This window comes from Danio rerio, chromosome 10, assembly GCF_052040795.2.
Source record: "Danio rerio strain M-AB ecotype USA chromosome 10, GRCz13ab, whole genome shotgun sequence".
Taxonomy (NCBI): domain Eukaryota; kingdom Metazoa; phylum Chordata; class Actinopteri; order Cypriniformes; family Danionidae; genus Danio; species Danio rerio.
Window position 1 is genome coordinate 18,001,617 of NC_141030.1, and position 26,301 is coordinate 18,027,917.

Here is a 26,301-nt window from a genome sequence, read left to right on the forward strand (position 1 = left end):
GGTTCTGCATTAACATGTATTGAAAAGGAGATTAGGAGTGATTGTTTAGGTAGCTAGCTTGAAGCCAGTGGTGCTGTCGGTAAGAACAGAGGTCCAGTCTAGTCACTCCATTTAGTTGTATTTATTAGCATTGACAAGGATTTGTACTCCGGAGGAAAAGTATGCATGTGTGTGTCGGTGATTGTGTGTGGTTTTCTGCAAGGAAAGATAAAAAATACAATGTGTCAGTAATCAGTGAGGAAATAACAGAAATACAAATGCTTCAGTTTACCAACAAACAAAGTACATAACTAAACAGAATTATGGCAAACATGAGCACTTAAGTCAACTTAAATCATACAAAAGCCACTTACATGGTCAAATACGCTCACACACGCAGGAAAACAAAGGAGATCAAATTCAGTCCTTTGCACAGTTCAGCCATGTGCTGCCAGAGAATAGCAAACTGTAGGCACAGGTGCAGTTAATAAAGCCCTTGAGGGAGTCCTGATTGAATTAGAAGATTGGAGTGTACCATAATCGGAGCAGGGGTGTGACACTGAGTTTGCTGTTTAGGAACAACTTCTCAACACGTTTGATCCACCAATCAGGCCATTTCTAACCCACTATAAAGAGCCAGGGTTTTTCACTAGTCATCTTCGATTTGAAGAATCCCCCCTTCCACCCCTACCTCTTCACCTTTCCCCTTCATAAGGCGGCCCAGTGGTTAGCACTGTTGCCTCACAGCAAAAACATCACCGGTTCTAGTCCTTTAACAGGCCGGCGGTCGTTTCTGTGCGTAGTTTGCATGTTCTTCCCGTGCTCGCGTGGGTTTTCCCCGGGTCCTCTGGTTTCCTCCCACATTCCAAAAACATGCACTACAAGTGAATTGATCAATCTAAATTTAGCACTACAGTCAGTCTCTCATCCTGCAGCATATCTCTCCATAGCATTCATTTAAATCAGGGGTGTCAAACTCAATTCCTGGAGGGCCAAAGCCCTGCACAGTTTAGTTCCAACCCTGCTCCAACGCACTTACCTGTAGGTTTCAAACAAGCCTGAAGGACTCAACTAGTTTGATCAGGTGTGTTTAATTAGGGTAGGAACTAAACTGTGCAGAGCTGCGGCCCTTTTGGAACTGAGTTTGACACCTGTAATTTAAGTCATCAGCTCTTATCAAGGGGGGAGTTGTCGAGATCTACCTCAGGCCAAGGCTCCCCACTCGCCCTGCAAATGGGAGGGAGCTCTCTCCCGGGACAGCATGCTAAACTTGCTTATAATCAATCATCAGCTAAGTGTGAACTCTTGAAAATCTGTGAAAATGATAACTGGGGTACAACTATTGTTAAATAGATCCTTAATGAAATGAAGACTACGCTGCATAACATCTCTTGAGTATTAATGTTCAATTGCTTTACTTAGATGTTTTTCAAGGAGAGTTGAGTTCACACGGTGCATCATCAAAAACTGTCCATTTAAATGAAAGACAGGAATGTCATATCTGTATCTGTCAAACCAGACTCTATTCTCTGGAAGGGTGATATCAACCTCCTGCAGCTCAAACTGAAATGGAAAATAAAAGGAGACACTAATTAAAGAAATAATCAAATGAATATGAGATTAGTGTGTGTGAACTGACTGCTTACCCTGTGTTTATATGGTTCAAGTTCTGCTTTTGCTTCATCGCACAGAGGGCATGGGTCCTGCAAACAGGCAGAATGATGTGACAATGACATTAACTCATTTTGTATGCTCAATTTAAGCATATGTGCATCAATGCTACCTGTAATGCACTTGACATTAGGAACCGTGATAAACATCTTCACGAGCTGTGTTCAAAATGTCATACTCCGTGTTGGCTATGCTACTTCAAAAACAGTGAAACCCTGTAGAGAATTCTTATTTTTTTTAATTATAGAAGTTTTAGAAAAATTTTATTTCAAAGAAAAACTACTTCTGATCGCCAAGACTGCCCTTATTTGACCAGTAAATCTACAATATGTTTACGGTTTGAAATTTAATTTAGTCCCGTGATTTCAAAGCTAAATTTGTAGCATGTTTTCACCAGTCACATGATCCTTATAATGTCACGAACAATTTCATTTTCAGGTAAATGCCATTCAACTGAATATTCTTTCCATCAAAAACAGCTGAAAACATTATAGGCAAGGCAAGTTTATTTATATAGCACATTTCATACACGGTGGCCATTCAAAGTGCTTTACATAAAGACAAGTATAAGAAAATAAAAAAGAACAAACAATAAAAAAGATTCAAAACAGATTAAAATGTGTTAAAATATGTTATAAAAGAATGAAAAAGAAGAAAAAGACATAATAGTGTGATTAATTTGAATGTGCCTAATGTTGGAGCACATCTGATCATTTCTGGAAGCTGATTCCAGCAGCGAGCGGCGTAGTAGCTGAAAGCCAATTCACCCTGCTTTGACTGAACTCTCGGAATTTTTAGTTTATTTGGCCCTAAAGATCTGTGGGATCTATTTGGTTTGTATTCAGTCAGCATATCTGTAATGTATTTAGGTCCAAGGCAATTTAGTGATTTATAGACCAGTAATAATACTTTAAAATGTATTCTGGATGTGACTGGGAACCAGTATAAAGACCTGAGGACAGGTGTGATGTGCTCTGATTTCCTGGTTCTGGTCAGAATTCTGGCTGCAGCGTTCTGGATAAGCTGCAACTTTTTGGGAAGGCCAGTGAGGAGGCCGTTACATTTTTTAATTTGATATATTAATTATTTTATTCCATTATTATATTATTTTATACATTATATTTTATACATTATATTATTATTTTATATATCATATCATTTATTTTATACCATTATTATATTATTTTATACATTCATTCATTTTCTTGTCGGCTTAGTCCCTTTATTAATCCGGGGTCGCCACAGCGGAATGAACCACCAACTTATCCAGCAAGTTTTTACACAACGGATGCATATGATATGCAGCCGAGATTCGAACCAGCGACCCAGTGACCTTGCTGTGAGGCGACAGCACTACCTACTGCGCCACTGCCTCGCCCCATATTTTATACACTATATTATTATATTATACATTATATTATTTATTTTATACCATAAAATATATGTATCTATTTATAATAAATATTATACTATACATAAACTTTTTTTTCTTTGGAGCAGCAAATCAGAATATTATAATATTAAAGGTATAAAATATTATAAATATATTATTCATTCATTTATTTTCTTGTCGGCTTAGTCCCTTTATTAATCCGGGGTCACCACAGCAGAATGAACCGCCAACTTATTTTTACGCAGCGGATGCCCATCTAGCCGCAACCCATCTCTGGGAAACATCCATACACACATTCACACACACTCATACACTACGGACATTTAGCCTACCCAATTCACCTGTACCACATGTCTTTGGACTGTGGGGGAAACCGGAGCACCCGGAGGAAACCCACGCGAACGCATGGAGAACATGCAAACTCCACACAGAAACGCCAACTGAGCCGAGGCTCGAACCAGCGACTTTCTTGCTGTGAGGCGACAGCACTACCTACTGTGCCAGTGCTTTGCCCATATATATATATATATATATATATATATATATATATATATATATATATATATATATATATATACATATATATATACATATATATATATTCAATTCAGATTTATTTGTATAGCACTTTTACAATGTAGATTGTGTCAAAGCAGCTTCACATAAATGGTCATAGTAACTGGATCAGGGTAGTTCAGTTTTTAGTGTTTAAGTTCAGTTCAGTTTAGCTCAGTTCAGTGTGGTTTGAAGTCATTATTTAGAGTCCAAACACTAAAGAGCAAATTCATCGATGAGTAGCTTTTCAGATCCTGAACCATGCAAGCCAGTGGCGACAGATATATTTAAGATATAAATATATATATATATATATATATATATATATATATATATATATATATATATATATATATATATATATATACATTTTTTTTTTCTAAAGGATCATGTGACTGGAGTAATGATGCCAAAATTACCACAGGAATTATATACATTCTAAAACATTTTAAATAGTAAAAATATGCTGTACTTCAGATCAAATAAATGCAGGCCTAGTGAGCAGATGAGACGTATTTAAAAAAAAACGCATCAGAGCAGAAGTATATGTATGATAATTAATTTCATAACTAAACAAGAAATTGTAATACTTTAAAAATTTCCATTACTTTTCTTACTGATGTTTTGTCTTGCTTCTAGTCCAAATATCTAACAACTCTTAAATCAGGAAGCATTTTATAATCAAGCAAAACATATCGACTTGTTTTCAGAAATAATATGCTAAAATTAAGCGAGTTTTTCCAAAGTAAGTATGTTTTTATTTTTGGGTTTGAGTATTTTGGATAGATGTAATGTAACTGACATCAAATGTACCTTTGTGAAGAGTGTGAGGACAGGCAACTGTGTCCTGGTGCAATGTTGTCTGATGAGACTGCCAGCCACAAAGAGCTTCTGGGAGAGCAACATGCCTGTGAAAGACATACAGTAATGACATGCTCATCACTGCGAATTTTCAAAAATTATTACTCATACCTAACGTGTATTGGGCATTTGCAGGTATGAAAAAAAAATAATAATAAATGTTGTTACAGTGACAACCAGTTTATATTTGTCAAATGCTACCAGGTAGCTCTTTGGTGTGCACACATAAGAGTGCTTTTCCCTTGGCCTATTTCCAAAGATTGTATCCAGTTGAAGTCAGAATTATTAGCCCTCCTTAGAATTTTGGTTTGTTTTTTTAAATATTTCCCAAATTATGTTTAACAGAGCAAGGAAATTTTCACAGTATTTCTGATTTTTTTTTTCTGTAGAAAGTTTTATTTGCTTTATTTCAGGTAGAATAAAAGTAGTTTTTAATTTTTTTTAAAAACACATTTCAAGGTCAAAATTATTAGCTCCTTTAAGCTATATATTTTTTGATAGTCTACAGAACAAACCATCGTTATACAATAACTTGCCTAATTACCCTAACCTGCCTAGTTAACCTAATTAACCTAGTTAAGCCTTTAAATGTCACTTTAAGCTGTATAGAAGTGTCTTGAAAAATATCTAGTCAAATATTATTTACTGTCATCATGGCAAAGATAAAATAAATCAGTTATTAGAGATGAGTAATTAAAACTATTATGTTTAGAAATGTGTTGCAAAAAAATCTTCTTTACTTTAAACAGAAAAAGAGGGGAAAAATAAACAGGGGGCTAATAATTCTGACTTCAACTGTGTGTTTATATTTAGGTCATTTTATTAAGTTATCCAAACATTTCACAAGGATTTATGAAAAGTAAAAAAAAAATCAAGGCATTATAATTCTGGGTAAAACAGTACAATAATCTTTCATTTGTTAACCACAGTAGAGTTTACCTGAACTAACGATGAACAATCCTCCTACTGCATTTATGAATTGCAGCTCATTTTTCGCCTCAACATATATTTTAAAACAACCCTCTGAGTCCTCATGTGATTTTAAACCTATGAATTACTTTCTTCTGTTGAACACACAAAGTCTTTGAAAAATGGGACCCATTGTAACTTCCATAGTAGGAAAATAAATACAATGAAAGTCAATGAGCCAATGAGTTTGTGTTCAACAGAAGAAACTCAAATATGTTTTTAACAAGTTAAGGGTGAATAAATAATGTCAAATTTATAAAATTCAGTCATAATTTTACTCATCCTCACGCCATTCCAATTCAAACTTGTTCTTACACATCAGGTTGGTATGATATGGAGGTATGGAGCTTGTGTTTGTTCTGTAAAAACAGATCAACTAGTGTTGCCTTTTACAGTTTTGTAAGTTTCATTACAATTGTTTTATAGTCATCTGTGCCTGTTTTAACAAACTCAATAAAATGTGATTGGCATATATATGTAGTATGAGCTTGACTTTTATTATTTTGCTACAAGCATATAGTTAATGTGATTGAAATAACATGCAATCAGCCAATAAGATTTAAGGGATAAATTTAGTTAGTTTAAGTTAAGTTTAGTTTACAGATAGGGGGAGCTTCTACGCCATTGTTAAGCGGCTTTAAACCCTTTCTTATGTTTTGAATAATTTAGTCAGGGATAGGTTAAAGGGTACTGAGTAATTATGGGTTATATTTTGGAACAGCAATGATCCAGGATCAACATAAAGGTTAAGTTAAACCAGCATCGCATCTTACAATTCAAAATTATACCCACACATTATGCACATTGCCTACCTATGATGCCACTAAATGTCACTTACTGGATACTGGAGCTCAATATTTGAGCCACAACCAATGACTGTGAATCGTAAATGTAGGTTAAATAAACAACGTTTGTCAATCGTCTTTATACATCGATATTTTCAGAGTTTCTGTAAGATTATTACTTATATCAATAGAGTACAACCACTGATCTATATTATTCTCTTTTATAGATCAGTTGAGTACAACACTTTCTACTGAGCAAAAACTCTTACCAATGGTCAATAATGCGCGACGGAAGCTGCTCTAAGGAAGGAAGTAGACGTGCACGGAGGGACTTCCTGCTGACTACAGATTTTTGATTGGGCATTGAGCCGTAGATTGTGTTTATACATACTAGATTAAAAATAAATAAATAAATGTATTTATTTACATTTATAAAATGTATAAATTTATTATTTATTTTTAAATTTGAATTTTTTAAAATGTATTATTAAATGTGTGTGTGTGTGTATGTATATATATATATATATATATATATATATATATATATATATATATATATATATATATATATATATATATATATACACTTTTTTATCTAGTATGTATTTATGTATGTAGTATGTTTGATAAATGCATTTGTTAAACTTGCATAATGATCTTGTTTTGCACAGCGAAAACACCTTGCAATAAAACAAATAAGAAAATAAACGAATAAAGAAATAATAAAGCAACAAATACATACATTTGCACGCGATTTCGCCAGGTTAAAATCCCTGTCATGCGGTTCCCCATGGTGCAGAATTAAACTCCCTACTAAATTGAGCTCTAGATGGCGCCACATCACAGATTTAAAAGCACTCAAAAGCAGTGTGCCAGCAGTTTCTAAAATCAAGTATAATTATTGGAGTTAGGCGCAGCTGAATTAATTCTGTTTTTAAAAGTTACTTTTTGAAAGAACAAAATATGGTATAAATGTGTTTTTTAAATACATTTTCAAGTAGTCTACACTGTAAAAAGGGCTCCACACAATTTGTTGTTTCTGCTCATTTTAAATTTAATAAAGCAGTTTGAGCAAATAGCACAATACTTTTTAAGCTTACATCAAGACATCCCACCCTGCTAAAACAAAAAGCTTCATATAATTTGTAATGGGTTTTTAATGGTTATATTGAAAATTATATTGCTATAATTGAAACTCTAATTAAATTGAATTATGCATTATCTTGGTAACATGTTAAAATTCTCCTAATGAAACAGCACACAAAACACACTAGAAACTATTAAAATGTACTGGCTTTAATGGTTAAATTGCTTGTAATGCTTTTAACGGTAGTGAAATAAAATAGAACGTCCATGATTTTATATATACTGTATTAATACAGTTTCCCAGTTTGGTTTGGGAGCAACCGGATAACTAATACTGGGTTCCTACATTTTCTACATCTAAATTATACTATAAGGGATGCCAATTTTCACTGTATCTTATTTGATAGCTACAGAACTTCTAAATATCCATATTAGAGAAAGCATGTTAAAACAAGTATCTTTTGAAAAAACTAAAGTGGTAATAAGCCAGTTAGCAGATCATACTGTTTTGTTTTTAAAGGATGCTTCACAGGTTGCCACAGCCAAAGAGACTCTTAAACCCTTTTCTAAAGTCTCAGGTCTTTGCCTTAACATAAATAAATGTGAATTACTACCAGTGGGCAATTGTTTAGAATCTTTCATTTGTAGTTGAGTGTGAAATATCTTTGAATTAAAATAATTATAATAAAAGTACATGTGATTTCAGTTCTTCTTCCAATTTTATCTTCCATCAAACTTTAAATCTCACCAACAAGTGTTTACTATATGGATGTGTATTTATAAACAACTGCTCCCCTCATAGTTATCTTATTCTAATCACTATTTTTTCCCAAATGTATTTATCAAAGGGCTGATATTAGTTAGTCAGTTATTTAATAATGAAGGTACATTATTTACATTCACAGACTTTATTAGAAGATACAAATTACAGTATGGGAATTTTAAAGTGTTTACTGGGGCAATACATGCTGTTACATATGCTGTGTATCAGTATCATTTTGTCTATCTAGATCTGAGACCTCAGTCGGCTTTATGTTTTTTCTGGATTTAAGCATAATAATCACAAAATTACATCTTTAATCTTAAAAGAGAATACTTCTATTCTTTATGTTTTTTTTTTTGTTTGTTTTTTACCGGACCAATATATTTAATAATGTAAACTAGACTCAAGTATGGCCATTACCTCGATTTGTTTTCCTTACAAATAAGACAAAATAAATATAACATCATTTAAATTAATCCATCGATTTTACCCTACAAAAGTTTTTGTAAATGCTTTAAGGAACCTATTCCACATTTATTTAGGTCCTGCCAATATACTCAACATTTTAGGATTAATGTGGAAGCATTCATTGCTCATGATATTTCACTTTCCCTCCTTATCTTATTAACATGATTTTGAATTAATATGTAATAGGACTGCTCTTTAAAAGATACTGGTTTTATCATAAACTTTGTTCTATTACTATGTAAATTTCATTTTCACAAATGCAAGTTGGCACAAAGCAAACCTCTTTTCATTGTGCTAGAAATTTTTGTCAAAATAATTTTAGTGTCTAAAAAAATTAAGCAATTAAAATGATTTATATAGGCTCCTCCATTATTTTTTTTAAATAAAATGTTTATATACATGAGTTTTCTGTATCAAAAGTGCATTTAATAAATTCTTTTAATAACACTATTTTAAAATATATGTATGACATATTTGTATGTAAATTGATCATCACCTCTCCTCCTTTTTCTTTTTCTTTTAATTTCTTTTTTTAATTTTCTCGTGTAATCCTTCTTGTTAAAGAATGTGAAGTGCTTTGGTTGTTAAATGAAACTACATGCCGGTTGTTGTTGCAAAAAAAAAAAAAAAAAAAAAAACTTTCACTCAACACATTGCACCTGCTCCTATTGGCTGCTGTCGTGTGGCGTCATCGTCGAGATGCGTTTCTGTCGCGTCGCGTCTCATGTGAAGTTGAAGGAGCGCAAGCGCGTCTGTGTTCATCACTCTATTCTTTGTGCGCTTCTGTGAAAATATTTGAGCTAATTTGGCGTTCATTTAAGCGGACCCCATGTGTTTGGACCGAACAAAAACTTTTGTTTAAAATTGGTGAGTTTTCTTTTTGTGAATCACTTTACATTATAGGCTATGACAAACGAATAACTTAGATTTTATACTCTGTACATCTAAAGCATTTCAATAAGATATTCATGATGAGCAAGAATATTGGGAAAGGCTGAGCCTATATGTCTCGTTAATGAAGTGTTGATCACATCAACGTCGCTAAGAGATTATAACATTTATTTGTTTATTTTATAACGTGTATTATTCATTAATTATGCTTTTGCTTCAGTATGGTTGGTTTGTTTATTTCAGATTTGCTTCTGAAAGTTTTGTGTACCCTGAGAAAAAAAGAGTGAGTGAAAGTGGCCCCTACTAAGTGTGTCTGTGTTTTGTTCCTCAGTTTACGCTCAGGTGACTCACATTCATTCTTCATTGAATCATTTAAGGTGTAGTTTCTTAAACTGCTTCACAGGCTCACAATTGATTGTAGTCCTCCTCTAAGTTTGTGTCATTTCTGAAACAGAATCATCTCAAACTCAGAACAGCATTATATATGGCATTTCTGTACTGCAATGGCTGGGTCACCTGGTAATTTTGAGGGATGTTGAGGGATGTTTACTGTGCGGAAATTCAGTTGAATCTGCTGACTCGATCTTAGGGTGTCTTTTGTGTGACAAATGACTTTGATTGTGATCATATGATTATCATACATGGGTTTGTTAAGGCAAGCAGGCTGGTGCTGCATCTGCTTGCAATAAAAACAGCATTATTCCCATCATAATTACAGGGTTTTCCATTGACCAATGTTTCTGGGAGACAAAAATAAGTTGCTGAGAAAGTTTACTTGAGCTGCGTGGCTGTATGTTGATCTCTTCGTCCACACACACACTTTTTTGGAAGACTCTTAATAATTGATCTGAATTTTACATAAAGATTTCCAGCAATGCCTAAATGTCACCGTGGGGAACTGAGACAAGATTACGTTTAGTAAGATTAAAACAAGATTACATTTCATAAAAAGATTGATACTTTTTTGTTGCTGTTTTATTGTGTTCAGTGGAGACTGAGAAAAAGAAGAAATATAAACATGTTTTGTTTTCTGCCGAATCGGACAATGCTTTGATTGACAGGGACACGTGTGAGTGTGTGTTAACTGGACAGTTTGAGGAAAAAAACCTGTGATGTCAGTGACATACAAAGATGAGTTCTCGATTCTTAAACCCCATTGATTTGATATCATTCAACTTTATGCATTTGTGATATAATGTAATTCTTACTTCTTCACAGATCTTAGTGTCAGTCTTTAAATTAACTTCATCCGTTAAATTTGTTACCATTCAAAACCTAAACAATACTATAGCGTATCTGTTTATTGAATGATGATTATGATCTAAACCAGTGGTTCTCAAACTGTGGTACATAAACCACTAGTGGTACGTGGGCTTCCTTATAGTGGTACGCAGAGGAATCAATTATATCATACATGTATGTACATGTTACATATATTTCAAAATTTATCATATGATTTATATATAAATATGATGACATATATTTCTTAGGTCCAGGCAATATTTCCAGGTGTTTAAGTACAGCCGTTTTTAAAAAAAAATACTTTTTAAGAACAGTAACCTACCATTTTTAACTTCATTCTTCATTCATTTTCTTGTCGGCTTAGTCCCTTTATTAATCCGGGGTCGCCACAGCAGAATGAACCGCCAACTTATCCAGCAAGTTTTTATGCAGCGGATGCCCTTCAAGCCGCAACCCATCTCTGGAAAACCATTTTTACCTTTTAAAAGCAAAATTTTATTTAAATATTGACATTTTGAGTTTTTTTTAACATATAAGCACAGTGCAGTGTTAATGTTCAGACTATTTATAATGTTTAAGTGGCTGACAATAATAAATATTCGTAATAATTGGAATTAATCTGCCACATTTTTAAACTGGGCAGAGCTGTAGCTGCTTAATGGGGCTACTACGCTACTCTATTTCAATACTGCTCATTATGGTGGTACTTGGAGAGACAATTTTTTCAGAGGTGGTGCTTGATGAAAAAGGTTTGAGAACCCCTGATCTAAACCTAAACACTTCCCAACGCAGGATACTTCTTACTGCACTAACTGCAGCCAAGAAGGTTACATTTTAAATATGGCATGGACCCTCATTCCCAGCGGATAAAATGTGGCTTATTGAACTAAAAAATCTTGCGCTGTTAGAACGTTCTACTGCAAGAATTAACAGAGCTAAAGCCCATACAATCAAAGCATGGTCTGATTGTATTAAGAAAACTTCTTATATTATAAGTAGCTAATTCTCATCCCAGAGTATTTCTTTTTCTGTGGATTGGTATTCATTTATTATTTTATTGTCTTTATTTTACTATTATTATTATTTTTCATTTCTATTTTTCATTTCTATTTTCATTTAATGCAAACCCTGGCTTATATATAGTTGTTGCTAGCTATGTATGCTGGCTTTGTTCTGCAATAAATAAATAATCATAAAAAAAAAAACAATTCTATAACGTGTTAAAACTACGATTTGTCTGATAGGTATGCATTAAAACCTGCATTAAAGTACCATACATTCCTGATATGGTAACTTCATTGACATTGATTACAATATAATTTTTTTTTACGTCATACGTCAAGGCTTTTGAACATTCAACAATGCAATAACACTCCAGGGTTTTCCCAGTGATTATTTATTAAAATTTATTTAAAATTTAATAAAAGTTTTTTTTTTTTTTTTACTTTATTTTTTTTAAATTAAAACATTTTACAGAACAAAAAAATCAGTGACAGGAGCAATTATTAAAAAAAAAAAAAAAAAAAAAAAAAACGACAATAGCCGCAGATGTAAATAAAAATAAATTACAAAAATTTAAAAATAAAAATAAACCAACATACAATATTTTCAGTTAAAAAAAGGAGCTAGAAATACTATGTCCTATTCAGATACAACATAACAGGTGCCCGTCTTTGTTTAAAAATATCCAGTTTTAATTGAAGTTGAGCAGTCAAATACTCCATTCAATATATACAATCAAGTTTTTCTATCCACTGTATTATTGTTGGAGGGTGTGGCTTCATCCAATTTATTGTTATGGTCTTTCTTGCACTTAGTAAAAGTATATGTAGTATATATCTCTGGTTTATATATATATATATAGTGGGGTATGCCCTCAAGCAAGAAAAACAGTGAAGTAAAAGGTAGATCTATCTGCATAATTTTCATTTTCTCAATCTTTACTCAATAAAGGTGTTAAAGGGGACATTTTGTTTTACTTGGTATTTTACTTGGTATTTTAATATTACTGTGTGTCAACAGTATGTTTACTGTTAGCCTATAATGTAAAAAACGCCAAAATTATTAGCCCCCCTTTGAATTTTTTTCCTTTTTAAAATATTTCACAAACAATGTTTAACAGAGCAGGGAAATTCCCACAGTATGTCTGATAATATTTTTTCTTCTGGAGAAAGTCTTATTTGTATTATTTCGGCTAGAATGAAAGCAGTTTATTTACTTTTTTATAAACCATTTTAAGGTCAAAATTATTAGCCCCTTTAAGTTATATATTTTTTTCAAAAGTCTACAGAACAAACCATCGTTATACAATACCTTGCCTAATTACCCTAACCTGCCTAGTTAACCTAATTAACCTAATCAAGCCTATAAATGTCACTTTAAGCTGTATAGAAGTGTCTTGAAAAATATCTAGTCAAATATTATTTACTGTCATCATGGCAAAGATAAAAATAAATCAGTTATTAGAGATGAGTTATTAAAACTATTATGTTTAGAAATGTGTTGGAAAAATCTCCCTTTGTTAAATAGAAATTGGGAAAAAATAAACAGGGGGGCTAATAATTTTGAGTTCAACTGTAAGTAAAAAACACTGCATTCATGTAATGTATTCTTAATAATCTTTTTACAGTAGATTCAGTCATGAGCAATGAAAAAAAATCAGGTTTTCTTTTGTAATTGGATTGATTATAATAGCATAGACAGCAGAATGTACTGTATGCAGCTGTCGTTTAATACACAGATCAAAGTAAACATGTATCTATAAAACATACACAACCTACATATTTACGTGAACTTTGTGTTTATACATAAATTTGTTTTAAATTTGTTTTTTTGTTTTATTTGTCATAAATTTATGTGGAATATGAAACTAAAGAGCTTCATCTGTGCTTTCAGAAAATTAATTAATTTTCCTTCAGCTTAGTCCCTTTATTTATCAGGGCTTACCACAGGGGAATAAACCCCCAACTTATCCAGCATATGTTTTACACAGCGGATACCCTTCCAGCTGCAACCCAGTACTGGGAAACATCCATTCACACTCATTCCCACACATACACCATGGCCAGTTTAGTTTATTCAATTCACCTATAGTGCATGTCAACACAATTTCACGGCAATTCGTAACTTTTTCATTTAGTAATTCGTATGAATTCGTACAATCTAATTCGTACAATTTAGTACGATTTGCTCATCCCCCAATGACGGTTGGGGTTAGGGGTGGGGTTAGGTGCCACGCCTTCTTTTTAAAATCGTACCATTTCGTACGACTGAACTCGTACGAACTCGTACGAACTAGCCACTAAACTGGCAAAACGTAAAATACTTACGTTTTCTCGTGAGATCAGGCTGGTTTGGACTGTGGGGGGACATGTGTAAGAATATTGTGGCTGTGGTGAGACTTTAATTAATGATTAGCAAATCAAAACACTTTTTTATTTTTAAATTTGCACAGATGAAATGTTCCTCTAAAGAATAACAATGTTCCTGCAAAATAAACTGTACATTTTTAATTCACGTAAACTTTAAGTGTGCCTGAGACACTAGCTCTAAAGGTTACGTCTTCTTTTGAAAACGACATATACAGTAGCAGAAATTGATTTTTATTTAACCCTTGTGCGCTAAATTCAATTTTACTACCTTTTCGTTATGATCGAGATGAAAACATCCACTAAATTAAACTGGTCTTTTAAGAGTTCGTACTTAGCTGATGATTGATTATAAAGCTTGTTTGGCATGCTGTCCTGGGAGAGAGCCCTGAGCTCATAAGATCCTCTCGATCCCATTTGCAAGGCGAGAGGGGAGTAGATCTCGAGAACTCCCCTGCTGTAGTAGCTAATGAACAGATAGTGATTGCTCTTAAGAGATAACGACTTACTAGGAGCATGTCCATGGTGCCGATTTGTATTAGTTAATTAATTTCAGTGTTATGCTTTTTGACGGTGGAAGAAAACCGGGGAAACCGGGGGAAACCCATGTGAGCATGGGGAGAATATGTAAACTCCACACAGAAACATCGGCTGGCTTGGAAAGGACTAGAACCAGTGACGTTCTTGCTGTGAGGCTACAGTGCTAACCACTGGGCCACCGTGCCACCCCTCTAGGAAAGGAGGAGGAGTAGGGGTGGAAGGGGGAATTCTTCGAAACAAATATGGCTGTCATATGGAACTTGGGGTACTTATAATGGCTTAGGAGTCGTCTGATTGGTGAATTATAAATTGAATAATGTGGGGCCAGCTGCAAGCAATCATAAGCACGTGATCCTCTCGAAATTAGTTTATAAATAAACTCCACAAAAATGCATCAGATAAATGTTTTTGTTTTTTGCATAAATCTATTAATCAACCTCAGTCCTGATCAAAATTACAAAATGTTTAAGAAAATTGACAGGATTTTAACTCTTTATTTGCCATGTTCACAGATGGTGTCACTTATTTGAGAAAAAAACAAAAACGTATTTTCAATATAAAAAGTAATCGTGGATTGGATTTATTTAAACCATTTATCACAGTCTTGGACATGTAAAAGATTAGTAACAACATTGCCTGTGATGCATTGTTAGTTTTTTGTGCAGCATGAGATTTACATTTTTTCTCTCTAATTTACTGTTTGTAACAGTTTTTGCCCCATTGACTTTCATTATAACCACATTTTTTGATTGCAAAGCCAGGACACCATATAATCATGCACTTTTGATTGTTGGTGGTTTTCCCTGTTGGAAAGAGGTCAAATTTGTCATTTTTACTGTTGATCATCAGTTGGCACCATTAACTCTTTAGATGAGTGTTATGTAGGCCGACTCCCATGCGAAAGGTCACCAGTTCAATACCAGCTTGGAGCGGGTTGGGTGGGGGTAGGACTGGCGGGGTTACATTGGTGCCGTGACCCGGATGGGAGTGAGGTTTAGGGAGGTGAGTGTAATGGAGGCCAGCCAGTAGGTGCTGTGCAGGTAAACCTCACTCCTCTGACCTTTAAATGTGCTCTAGCGACAGATGCTAGAGACCATGGTCTTTAGCCTCCTTGTTAGAGCAATCGACTCCTATGTGGAAGGTCGCCGGTTTGATCCCTGCTCAGAGCTGGTTGGGTGGTGTAGGACAGGCGGGGTTACATAAGCCTGTGCAAAAAAAGCTTAGTTTATGTTTTTTTATGTAGTAATATTGAGTATAACAGCAAATTAAAGTGTGTATGTGTATATCTATAAGTGTGTTAGAGTTACCTCTGTACACTTACCTTCATGTGTCTGAGAAAATCTGAGAAAAACATGCACCTCAGCTCTCAAAACTACATTGAATAAATAAAATCAAAGACTGTGTATTTATGCACATTAATGCTGAAGACTACACTGTTAGCCCTTACCGGGCTTTTTTTACAGTAGAATACTGGCAACACTTGCCAGCTACTCACTGTAAAAGTTTGGTTACAGTAAGTAACTGGCAATAGTGTTGCCAGTTATTTACTGTAACTGAACCAATACAGTGAGTAGCTGGCAACAGTTTTGCCAGTTATTTACTCTACCCGAACCATTACAGTGAGTAGCTGGCAACAGTGTTGCCAGTTATTTACTGTAACCGAACCATTACAGTGAGTAGCTGGCAACAGTGTTGCCTGTTAATTACTGTAATAGAGCAGTAGTGGTAACTAACTGGAAACTGTGTACAGTTAATTACTGTACTGTAGTGTTACAACTCACAGCCTTATACTGCATACACATTAATAGTATGTCATAGTGTTACTAAAATTAATTAGTATTCTTACCTGTTATTAAAAATAGAAAGCATAAAAATTCAGACAAATGTATTTTATTATTTTGGCAGCTAACAAATATACAACAGAAAATGTATAACAAAATTAAAAAATCAGCAGATATAAATATCGTCTTACATATTACTGAGAGCCACAGGTCTGCACAGTAAGGCTGCGGTCACACTAACGTTTGAGCAAGCGAAATTCTGTCATACGGAACTGCGAAAAGGTGTAGGATTAAACAAAATAATTAGAGATTGAAAAAGCAAGTGACTGGTCCATAGTTTAAATTTCTGTCCAGAGAGGTCATGTTTTGATCTTTGATTGGTCTCAAGCAATCACATGTGATTTCACTGGTCCAAGCTTGAAGTTTCCAATGCTGCAAACTGTGATATTTGTCGCATGAGCTTGCATTCTAAGTCTGCAGAATTCACATGCGTAAAAATGGAAGTCTGTAGGAAGAAAATTGCAGTGTGACTGGGACTTTAAGCTGTAACTCTAATTAAACACACCTGATCAAACTAATTAAGCCTTGTTAGAAATCTACAGGTAATGTTGAAGCAGGGTGGGAGCTACACACACACACACACACACACACACACACACACACACATAGTGCTTCAGTGAAATTTGTTACTCTCTCCTCAATGCTGACCATGCATAACAAAACTGAACAGCAAAAGACACAGAATAATTATTATTTTTAGTTTAATTATTTTATTTAATTATTTAGTATAATTATTATTATTTAAGTTTCAAATAATTAAAAAAATAGGAATATGAAAAGAACACACACACTCTAGATATAGATAGAAACATGTTTGTCAAACACAGGCACATACTGTGTCAATTCTCAATAAAAAGTTTAAAATAATTATAAAAAACAAAAAATAAAGTTGGCAACACTGAAAATCCAAAAGATCCAATCTTTTATTGTTATAATTATTATTTACTTAAAAAAATATCATGACCAAAAACGTTTCTATTGTTTCTAATATAAATTCATAGGTGGAAACACAGCTCTGAAAAATACTTAGCAACAAACTCACAACCTGGGAGCTGACAGTGGAGCTTTTGTGTGTAGATGGTTATGTGTATCATATTTTTTGTGATTCCCTGTGATGATTTCTGTGCATATGTTACATTACTGAGATGATGGAATTTAATGGTGCATAAAAACTGCTTAGTTGCCAGAAAGATACATGAAACTGTTAGCATCTGTAGATTTTGGCAATATGCAATATCCAATAAATAAATATACTTAAACAAAAGTAATGTAAGAAGTTATATGAGGAGAGGCTAACTAGCTAACAATGTAGCCTTCAAGTACACAGTTCAAGACAACAACAATATAACTTAAAACGCAGCCTTATTTTAAAAACCCTCAAAAACATTTGAACACATTTTACTTACTCATTGTAGATTCTTATTTAAAGCCTAAAACATGTCAGACTCTACATCTGAATTGATGGGCAGAGAATAGAACACACTCAGCAGTAAACAAATCAAACACCTGACTCCCTTAAAGGGCCAGCATTTTCTGAAACTTTTTCTAACACCTTTGTGTTTAGAATAAGACAGACAGCCTGTGGGAGTGTGGCCTAAATCATTGTTTCTGCCTTCAAAATGCACGTCTCTATAAACAGCAACATAAATCAGAGTATCAGAGTAGATGGGACAGTAATGGTTGAACAGTAATTTGCCATTTATTGTCACAGTTACTACATGTAATGTGCAAAGTAATTTACTGAATTTATTCTTTGCACTACACAATTTTATACAAAGTCTACTCATTTTATAGTAAAATACTGTTTCCATTCATTACAGCAAAACACTGGCTATTTTGCAGTTATTTACTGCATAATCTACAGGGTAACAGTGCAGTTAAGCTTTAACCCTAATTAAACACACCTGATCAAACTAAATCTAAAGGTAGTGTGTTGAATCAGGGCTGGAACTAAATTCTGCTGCGCTGCGGCCCTCCAGGAGTTTGACACCTCTAGTGCATAGCATATTTTTAAAGCAACTGCCAACATTTATCACAATTATGCATATATCGTTAAATAAAAACAATGAAAATATAGAAACTTCATCCATAGCAAAAAATATATATATATATCTATATAAATAATCTGATCCTTGTGTCATTCCAAATCTGTAGTAATAATAAAAAACACAACAAATAACCGGATTTATACATTTAATTAGGAAAGCCTTTAAACTATACTGTTAATGCTACTTTTACTTCATTTGAAGTTTACCTGACATATTCATTGAATCTCTGCAAACATGTATGTACGTGCTGTTTAAGATATCTTTTTTTAAATAACACATTTTTACTAGTACTTTTGCAAAATACTAATATTCAGTTGAAAGTGCAATTTAAAGCTTAACTATAGATCAAACTAGGCAAATTAGATTAATTTTAGGAAAAGTAAACAAAGTTATAATAATTATTGCGACAATTTCTTTGCTCTGTGTGAATATTTTTGCCTTTAAATGCATCTCGTCCATATCTCATACTTACCTTTTAATAAGCTCTGTGGCATTGGTTGACTCCTGATACTCAATGTTAAAAACATAAAAGGAACCAAGGAAAACACACATATTTATAATATAAATAGCAACATAAAGCATCAGAGTAGATGGGGCAGTAATGGTTGAACAGTAATTTACCATTTATTATCGCAGTAAATATCTGTAATGGGTACATAGAGTGAATTACTGTAATTTATTCTTTGCACTACAGAGTTTTATACAAATCCTGCTCATTTTACAGTAAAATACTGTTTCCTTTCATTAAAGCTAAACACTGGCTATTTTACAGTTATTTACTGCATAATCTACAGTAAGGGTTAACAGTGCATGTCAAAATATTGCCATTTTTTCAACTATTAGAATTAAGAGTATGTTTTGACTGAAGTGTGTCATTTTGCAAACAATCTAGGAATTCTGCAAATTGAGTGTGGTGTTTGAATAATTGTGGTTATATTTTGAAAAAAAGAACCCGGTTTTCAAAATTGTGTGTGGACTATTGAAAAAAACTGTAAAATGATATGAGTGTTTAAGATTGATCACAGCAGAGTGTGTAAATGAAGCAAATTTATATCGAATAAGGCGTGTGTGTTCTGTACAGTTTTACTGTAAAAGTTTTTAATGAAGTGTTTTTTTTGCAAAAGTTCTGATGTGTTCTGCTGTTTGTGTGTGCGGATGTGTAAATTGTGTGTTGTGTTTTGACAAAATGAGCCTTAATTTTAAAATTGTGTTGTCAGAAAAAAGTTGTAATGAATTTTGGCAATGGTTGTGAATTTTGTGTAGAGTTTTGAAAATTCAGGGTTCTGAAATTTGTGGCAACAGTGATTGTAAAACTGTAATGAAATAACTTCTCCACGGCTTAGCTACAGCTTAGCTACTTTCATGCTGTGCATTAAAATCCTCTCACATATCATTTAAGATCAAGTGTATTGGTCAACTTAAAAAATCTAAACAAACTATAAAGATGTTTTTTTAAGAGAGGCATTCATCATGTGTTATTGGTTATATTGGCATGCATATTTCCACATCTTCCACAAACCAGATACAGAGCTTCAAATGAGTCATCCTCTTTATCCTCACAGATAAAGAGGCGGCTGTTATATTTCTCCCTCGAGTGTTTGAGGGCTCTAAAGTGGCACTACACATGTATGAAACTGGTAGACACAACACTCATTTCCTGCCACAAGCTCCCCCACTTCACCCACATCACCCCAGGGCTTAATGTGCAGAGCTAATCAGATGATGGACAAAACGTTTGCTCATAATATCAAATTTAGCTCACAGCAGTAACATCTGTACACTTTGGTATATTCAAATACTGGATTAATTCCTGAACGTGCTGCTCCAGATGAATGAATCTGTGAATGAGTGTGATTTCTGCGGTCACTGAGGGCGTCTCGCAACGTGGCTCTTAACACCTGTTTCCATCAACTTAGCAAGAGACAGTTTAGACAACACACTTCACATGGAGTCATTCATGAGCCCCCAGAGTAGTGTCACACTTTCAATACTCAATGACTTTACTGACTGCAAGACCGCATTGAACTAAAATGTTGCGGAGTCGTCAAACACCAAAATGAATACCTGAACTGTTGTAAAGGTTCAGTGAGATCTTGGTTCACAGTAGCATTCAATAACTGAAGTGTCTTAAACACTGAAATTAATGTAATTAGACATTTTTATTATGTTCTAGAGACATATTATTGGTATTCAAAACATTCTTTAAATGTCTGCAGTGATAATTTTTTGATACCATGTGGAATACTACATTCATTTTTATGTGTATGTTATGTGTTACAAATTAAAATCCAAATTTTAAAGGGATAGCTCACCCAAAAATTTCTCGTGGGTTTCCTCCAAGTGCTCCGGTTTTTCACCACTGTCCAAAGACATGTAGTGTTGGTGAATTGGATTAACTAATTTGGTCATGGTGTATAAATGTCTGTGTGAATAAGTGAGAGTTTTGGTGTTTCCCAGTGCTGGGTTGCAGCTGGAAGAGCATTTGCTGCGTAAAACATATGCCAAAGATGTTGCCGGTTTGTTCCGCTGTATTGACCCCTGGTAAATCAGGGACTAACTTGAAGGAAAACTAATGGATAAGTTTACCCCCCCCCCAAAAAAAGAAAATTGCCTTATCATTTCTGTGGTTTTAAATCTTTATGAGATTTTTTTCTGTTGAAAACAAAAGTAGATTATCTGAAGATTGCAGGAACCCTCTGACTTCCATAGTGACTATTTCATTTAGAAAATGACTATTGATGTCAATGAGTCTCAGCAACCAGAGTTTTTCAAAATGTCCTTTTTAGTGTTCAACATAACTCAAAGAGGTTTTGAACAAGTGAAGGGTGAATAAGTGATGACAAGAAATTTGATTTTAGTTTAACTATAAGTTGGCTACTTCTAATTTATTTTCATCATCATTTTCATCTGCTTATCCGGGGCCGGGTAGCTGGGGCAGCAGTCTTAAGAGAGAACCCCAGACTTTCCTCTCTCCAGACACTTCTTCCAGCTCCTCCGGGGGGTCCTGAGGGATTCCCAGGCGAGCTACCTCAGCTGACTTCTCTCGATGTGGAGGAGCAGTGGCTCTACTCCAAGCCCCTCCCGGGTGACAAGAGCTCCTCACCCTGTCTATAAGGGTGCACCCTGCCACCCTACGAAGAAAACTCATTTCAGCCTCTTTTTCGGTCATGGCCCAAAGCTCATGACCATAGGTGAGAGTAGGAATGTAGATTGATCTGTAAATCGTGAGCTTTGCCTTTTGGCTCAGCTCCTTCTTTACCACAATGGACTGGTGCATCGACCGGATTACTGCTAGCGCAGCCGCTGCACCAATCCCCCTGTCAATCTCACGTTCCATCCTTCCCTCACTTGTGAACAAAACCCCAAGATACTTGAACCCCTCCACCTGGGTTAAGGACTTTCCTCCAACCTGGAGATGGCAAACCACCTTTTTCCGGTGAAGCCCCATGGCCTTAGACTTGGAGGTGCTGATTCTCATCCAAGCTGCATCACACTCGGCAGCAAACCGCCCCAGTGCATGCTGAAGGTCCATGTTCGATGAAGCCAACAGAACAACATCATCTGCGAATAACAAGAGATGAAATCCTGTGGTCTCTGAACCAGAACCCAAGGCATTATTTTAAAACATTTATTCCAAAAAACATTGGTTACACTTTATTATGTATTATAATATTTAATATTATAATTTATTTATTAAGCACTAGCAAATAGTGAACTCATTATCTGTTAAGCATTAATAGACATTAATAAGCAGTTTGTAAACACAGCTCTAATCGCTCTATTCTTGACTTTTAAGCACATTTAAAATGTCCTTAATAATTGTATTTTCATACTTTGTTATTTACAAATTGTTCATTACTAAATTCAATATCGCATTATATACAAACCATTTGTGTTTAAGAGTAGTTAGTGGCTTTTAGACTCATTCAGAATAAGTTAGTAAATGATTAATAAACTATTCAAATCAACAATTATGTATTATTATTATTCACTCTTATACTAATTTCTGTTAATAAATGCTTTATTAACTCAACTTCATGCAGTTTTGTTACCTAATCTAAAGTGAGGACTGTTTATGCTTTGTAAATCCATTATAAATGACAATAATTAAAGGCTCAGTATCAAATGAACAGTAAATGTTAACAATCTTATCTAGAAAATTTAATTACTGTAAACTTTAAACATTGCCAAATAACAGTAGTGTCAGAATACAATTAGAAATAAATAGAATTACATCAAATAGGATAAAACAACAACAATATTATAATTAACCATATATTATATTGCAACATTTTAATGTTATTTAGCGAAGTTTAAACTGTACAGGAATGTGACACACTGCAAATTTTAGATAGTAGATTTAACTTACTTGAAGTTAAAATGAACACTCAGAGTTTATAGAACATCTATGAAAGTGTTGCGAGAATTTTTCCGTAAAAAAAAACGGAAGTTTTATAAAACTGTTTAAATTTACGGAAAAGAACCGTATTTCATGAACTGATACAATGTTCAATTTACAAAATCGTAGCTTAGTGCACAAAAATGTAAAGTCATTAGATGCGTAAATGTGTTCATGTGTGATTGCAATTAACAAACAGATTTTCAGTGCATTAGTAACAATACAGTTACCTTTAAACAAAAGAAGATGCAGCACAACATCAGATACTCTTTGTTCATCTTGGACTTGAACACAGATGCTACTATCCTCATCAATGGTGACACAAAAACTTTTGCTGTTTTTTCTTTCATTCATGTTTTTATGAAAAATACTGGCAGCTATGGTTGCCAGTAATCTACTGTTTTTAACATTTTACATTCATAAATTCAATCTACAGAATATGTCTGTTAACAATACATTCCACAGTCTGTATTTATCATCGAACACATGCCAGCACTTATTTGGTTATTTTATTGTTTATTTTTGTGTCTCGTCATGTGTTTCTTCCTGTCACCTATAGTCCACTTCTGTGCTTGCTCCGCCTACCCCCATCTCTGATTGGCTGTTTCACTTGTTCTTGCTGCAACCAATTTTATTTTAGTTAAGATTGCAAAGATTTATTTTTCATTTGATACTGTTATATTTGTGTATCTTACAATAAATAGAAACAATTAAAGTCATTTATTTTCTTTTTTTTTCCTTTTTAGAATATAATATTTAGAAGTTAATTGTCATTTATAAGGGATTTATAAACTATAAATAATCCTCACTTTAGATTAGGTCACAAAACTGGATGAAGTTGAGTTAATAAAGCATTTATTAACAAACAAATTAACTATCAGTATATGCCTGAATAAAATATATGTAAATGTTAATTTTATTAGATCATAATCATTTACTTATGCATTTTTAATTATCTTTAAATAGCACCAACTAGGCTTAAATAACTACAATAGTTAATGAAAAAATAATCATTAACAAAGTATGAAAATACAATTATTAAGCACATTATATATGTGCTTGTAAGTCAAGAGTACAGCATTTGTAGCTATATTTATAAACTGCTTTACTACTATTGTGTAGAGTTAATGCTTAACATATAATGAATTCACTATTTGCTAATGCTCAATAAATGATTCATAGTGTGTAGATATTATAAAGTGTTACCAAAAAAGGTATTACATTTTTAAAAAACATTTAAAATAAGCTTAATTCTTCTTAATTTTTACTTTCTAACAAAAAAGCCTAACTGAGTAACTTTGAAAAGTTACCCAGTTTTCTGAAATTGCAAGTACCAACCAATACCACTGACAAACACTGTGTATAATGAGCTTATGTTTGATTAGACTTTAGTTGGTTGAAACTTCCACATGTTGCTTCCTGAGTTTGCAAGCTATAATTGAGCTCAGATCAGAAATGAGCATCATGATGATATTCATATTTAAAATTCTGGTTTCCTCTGAGTACATGGCAGAGAGGGATTTATTTATAATAATCATTTTTTTCTAAATAATCTTTCCCCCTCAGTTTCAACAGGGAAGTTGTGCTAGCTGATTTTTCATATCATTAATTAAGTGCTTCAACCTGATATTTGAAGTGTTCTCTGTGTGTATTTTTTAATTAAAGATTTAAATTAAAAAAAAAATGTAAATGTTGAAAAAAATACAAATATTATTCATTAATTTTCTTGTCTTTGGACTTTGGGGGAAACTGGAGCACCCGGAGGAAACACATGCGAACACAGGGAGAACATGCAAACTCCACACAGAAACACCAACTGTGCCGAGGCTTGAACCAGCGACCTTCTTGCTGTGAGGCGACAGCACTACCTACTGCGCCACTGCTTCGCCCCTACAAATATCATGTATCTATAAAATGTTACGGTATATTGTTCAGTAATTTTATTCTTGATGGCTTTTATGGTGAAATGACTATGAAGTGTTCACCTAAATGGACAGAATTTTAGTTAAGCAGCTTTCAAAGCTGTCGGAATCCCCCCTCAGGCGCCTGTTGCGTATGGCCGTCTCAAACCACAGCAACGCTCTTGTTTGTGTACTTCAACAGTTGTTGAGAGTTTTGTGAGTGCAGCTGTGTTGCATTAGCCCAGTGAAACTGATGTTTGGCAGCACTGGTACTTCCATTAGCCTCCTGCAAACACCATTAATGAGCCATGCTTTCAGAGAGCACCGCTTTTAGTTCAATGTACACCCTCCTTACAGTTACAGTACAGTACACTATGCTGCTGGAATGTTATTACAGACACCAAGACAACAAAACTCGTGTCATTTGAATGCTCACAAATATGAATCTTCTATTACTGATACACTGCTTTGTTTAAAAGTGGTATACAAACATTATGATCTCTGTGGGTGAGCTACTTGAAACTGTGTCCCCCATTCATCGCTTTCTTCACTGGTAATCTTAGAGAGATTGATGTGTAGCCAGTAGGTGGTATAAACTACTGTAAAACTCCAGGGATGGCCTAATGTTCTCCCCTGCTGTTTCAAATGCAGTCACAGGCTCTCTAACAGACAGGTGTCTCGTTTCTGTGCTGTTCTTCAACTGTCTTGAGCAAACTCCATTAATAGCCAACATTTAGTGCCTGGTATAAACTGTTGGTCTCAGATGTATTATATTTTTTAAACCCCAAAATCGACTCTGTGGAGGTTTCTCATGAATGTGCTGCTGTCAGCAAACACACCACATTATTTGAATCCTCTTTTAGTGAAACACTAAATCAGTGGTCAACAAACTTGTTTCTGGAGGGCCGGTGTCCTGCATATTTTAGCTCCAACCCTAATCAAACACACCTGAACAAGTTAATCAAGGTCTTACAAGGTATATGCTTATTTCATGTGGCCGCCATTTTAAAGAACCAAAGCGAGGCTGCGGTGGGAAGAAACCCGGAAGTATAGGACCAGCACTGTAAACATTTCATTTCAAGATTTCAAAATGCAGAAATGGTGTAAACATTACTTAAATATGGATAAATAAAATAAATATTGCAACCCAGGCTCATTCTGAAAACGTAGTCCAGCGGACGTTTCTGGAGACCGCGAAATACGTCCAGGGAGGTACGTATGGCTGCATTCTATTTTTTAAAGCGAACGCTACCGGGCAGTGTGACGCCGTTCCCTTTCTCACTTGCTGGCTGACCGCTTACCTCCGTGTGCTTTCCCGCTGCAGTCAGTTTGTCCGGTCAGCTCATTGTGTGCGGCGGTGGACTTCATATGCAGAGAGGAGGAGTTGACAAAGGCGTCCGAGTTCAAGTCCGGGGAAGAGCAGTTCCAAAAACCAGCTAAGACAAAAACAGAATCCAAAAAATAAAGTGAACGAGTTCATAACAGGGTGAGAACGCTGTAAAATCCGAAAAACAGACGAGGGTTTTTCTTTTTCTAGACAG

General features: G+C 34.3%; 2 protein-coding genes across 4 annotated transcripts in view; one reads left to right on the top strand and one right to left on the bottom strand.

Annotated features, from left to right (window-relative positions):
- Window positions 1-1,358: 1,358 nt before the first annotated feature.
- si:dkey-184a18.5 lies at window positions 1,359-6,527 on the bottom strand. 3 transcript variants are annotated; one of them, NM_001386319.1, is given in 4 exon segments: window positions 1,359-1,542; window positions 1,626-1,682; window positions 4,412-4,506; window positions 6,483-6,527. In NM_001386319.1, coding segments are annotated over 3 exon segments (315 nt in total). In that variant the 5' UTR covers window positions 4,505-4,506; window positions 6,483-6,527; the 3' UTR covers window positions 1,359-1,377.
- Window positions 6,528-9,264: 2,737 nt separating this feature from the next.
- The window catches only part of megf10 (multiple EGF-like-domains 10), a 92,890-nt gene continuing 75,853 nt past the window's right edge, over window positions 9,265-26,301 (top strand). The window contains 1 exon segment of the mRNA NM_001423788.1: window positions 9,265-9,397. The gene's annotated coding sequence lies outside the window, so the exon portion shown is untranslated.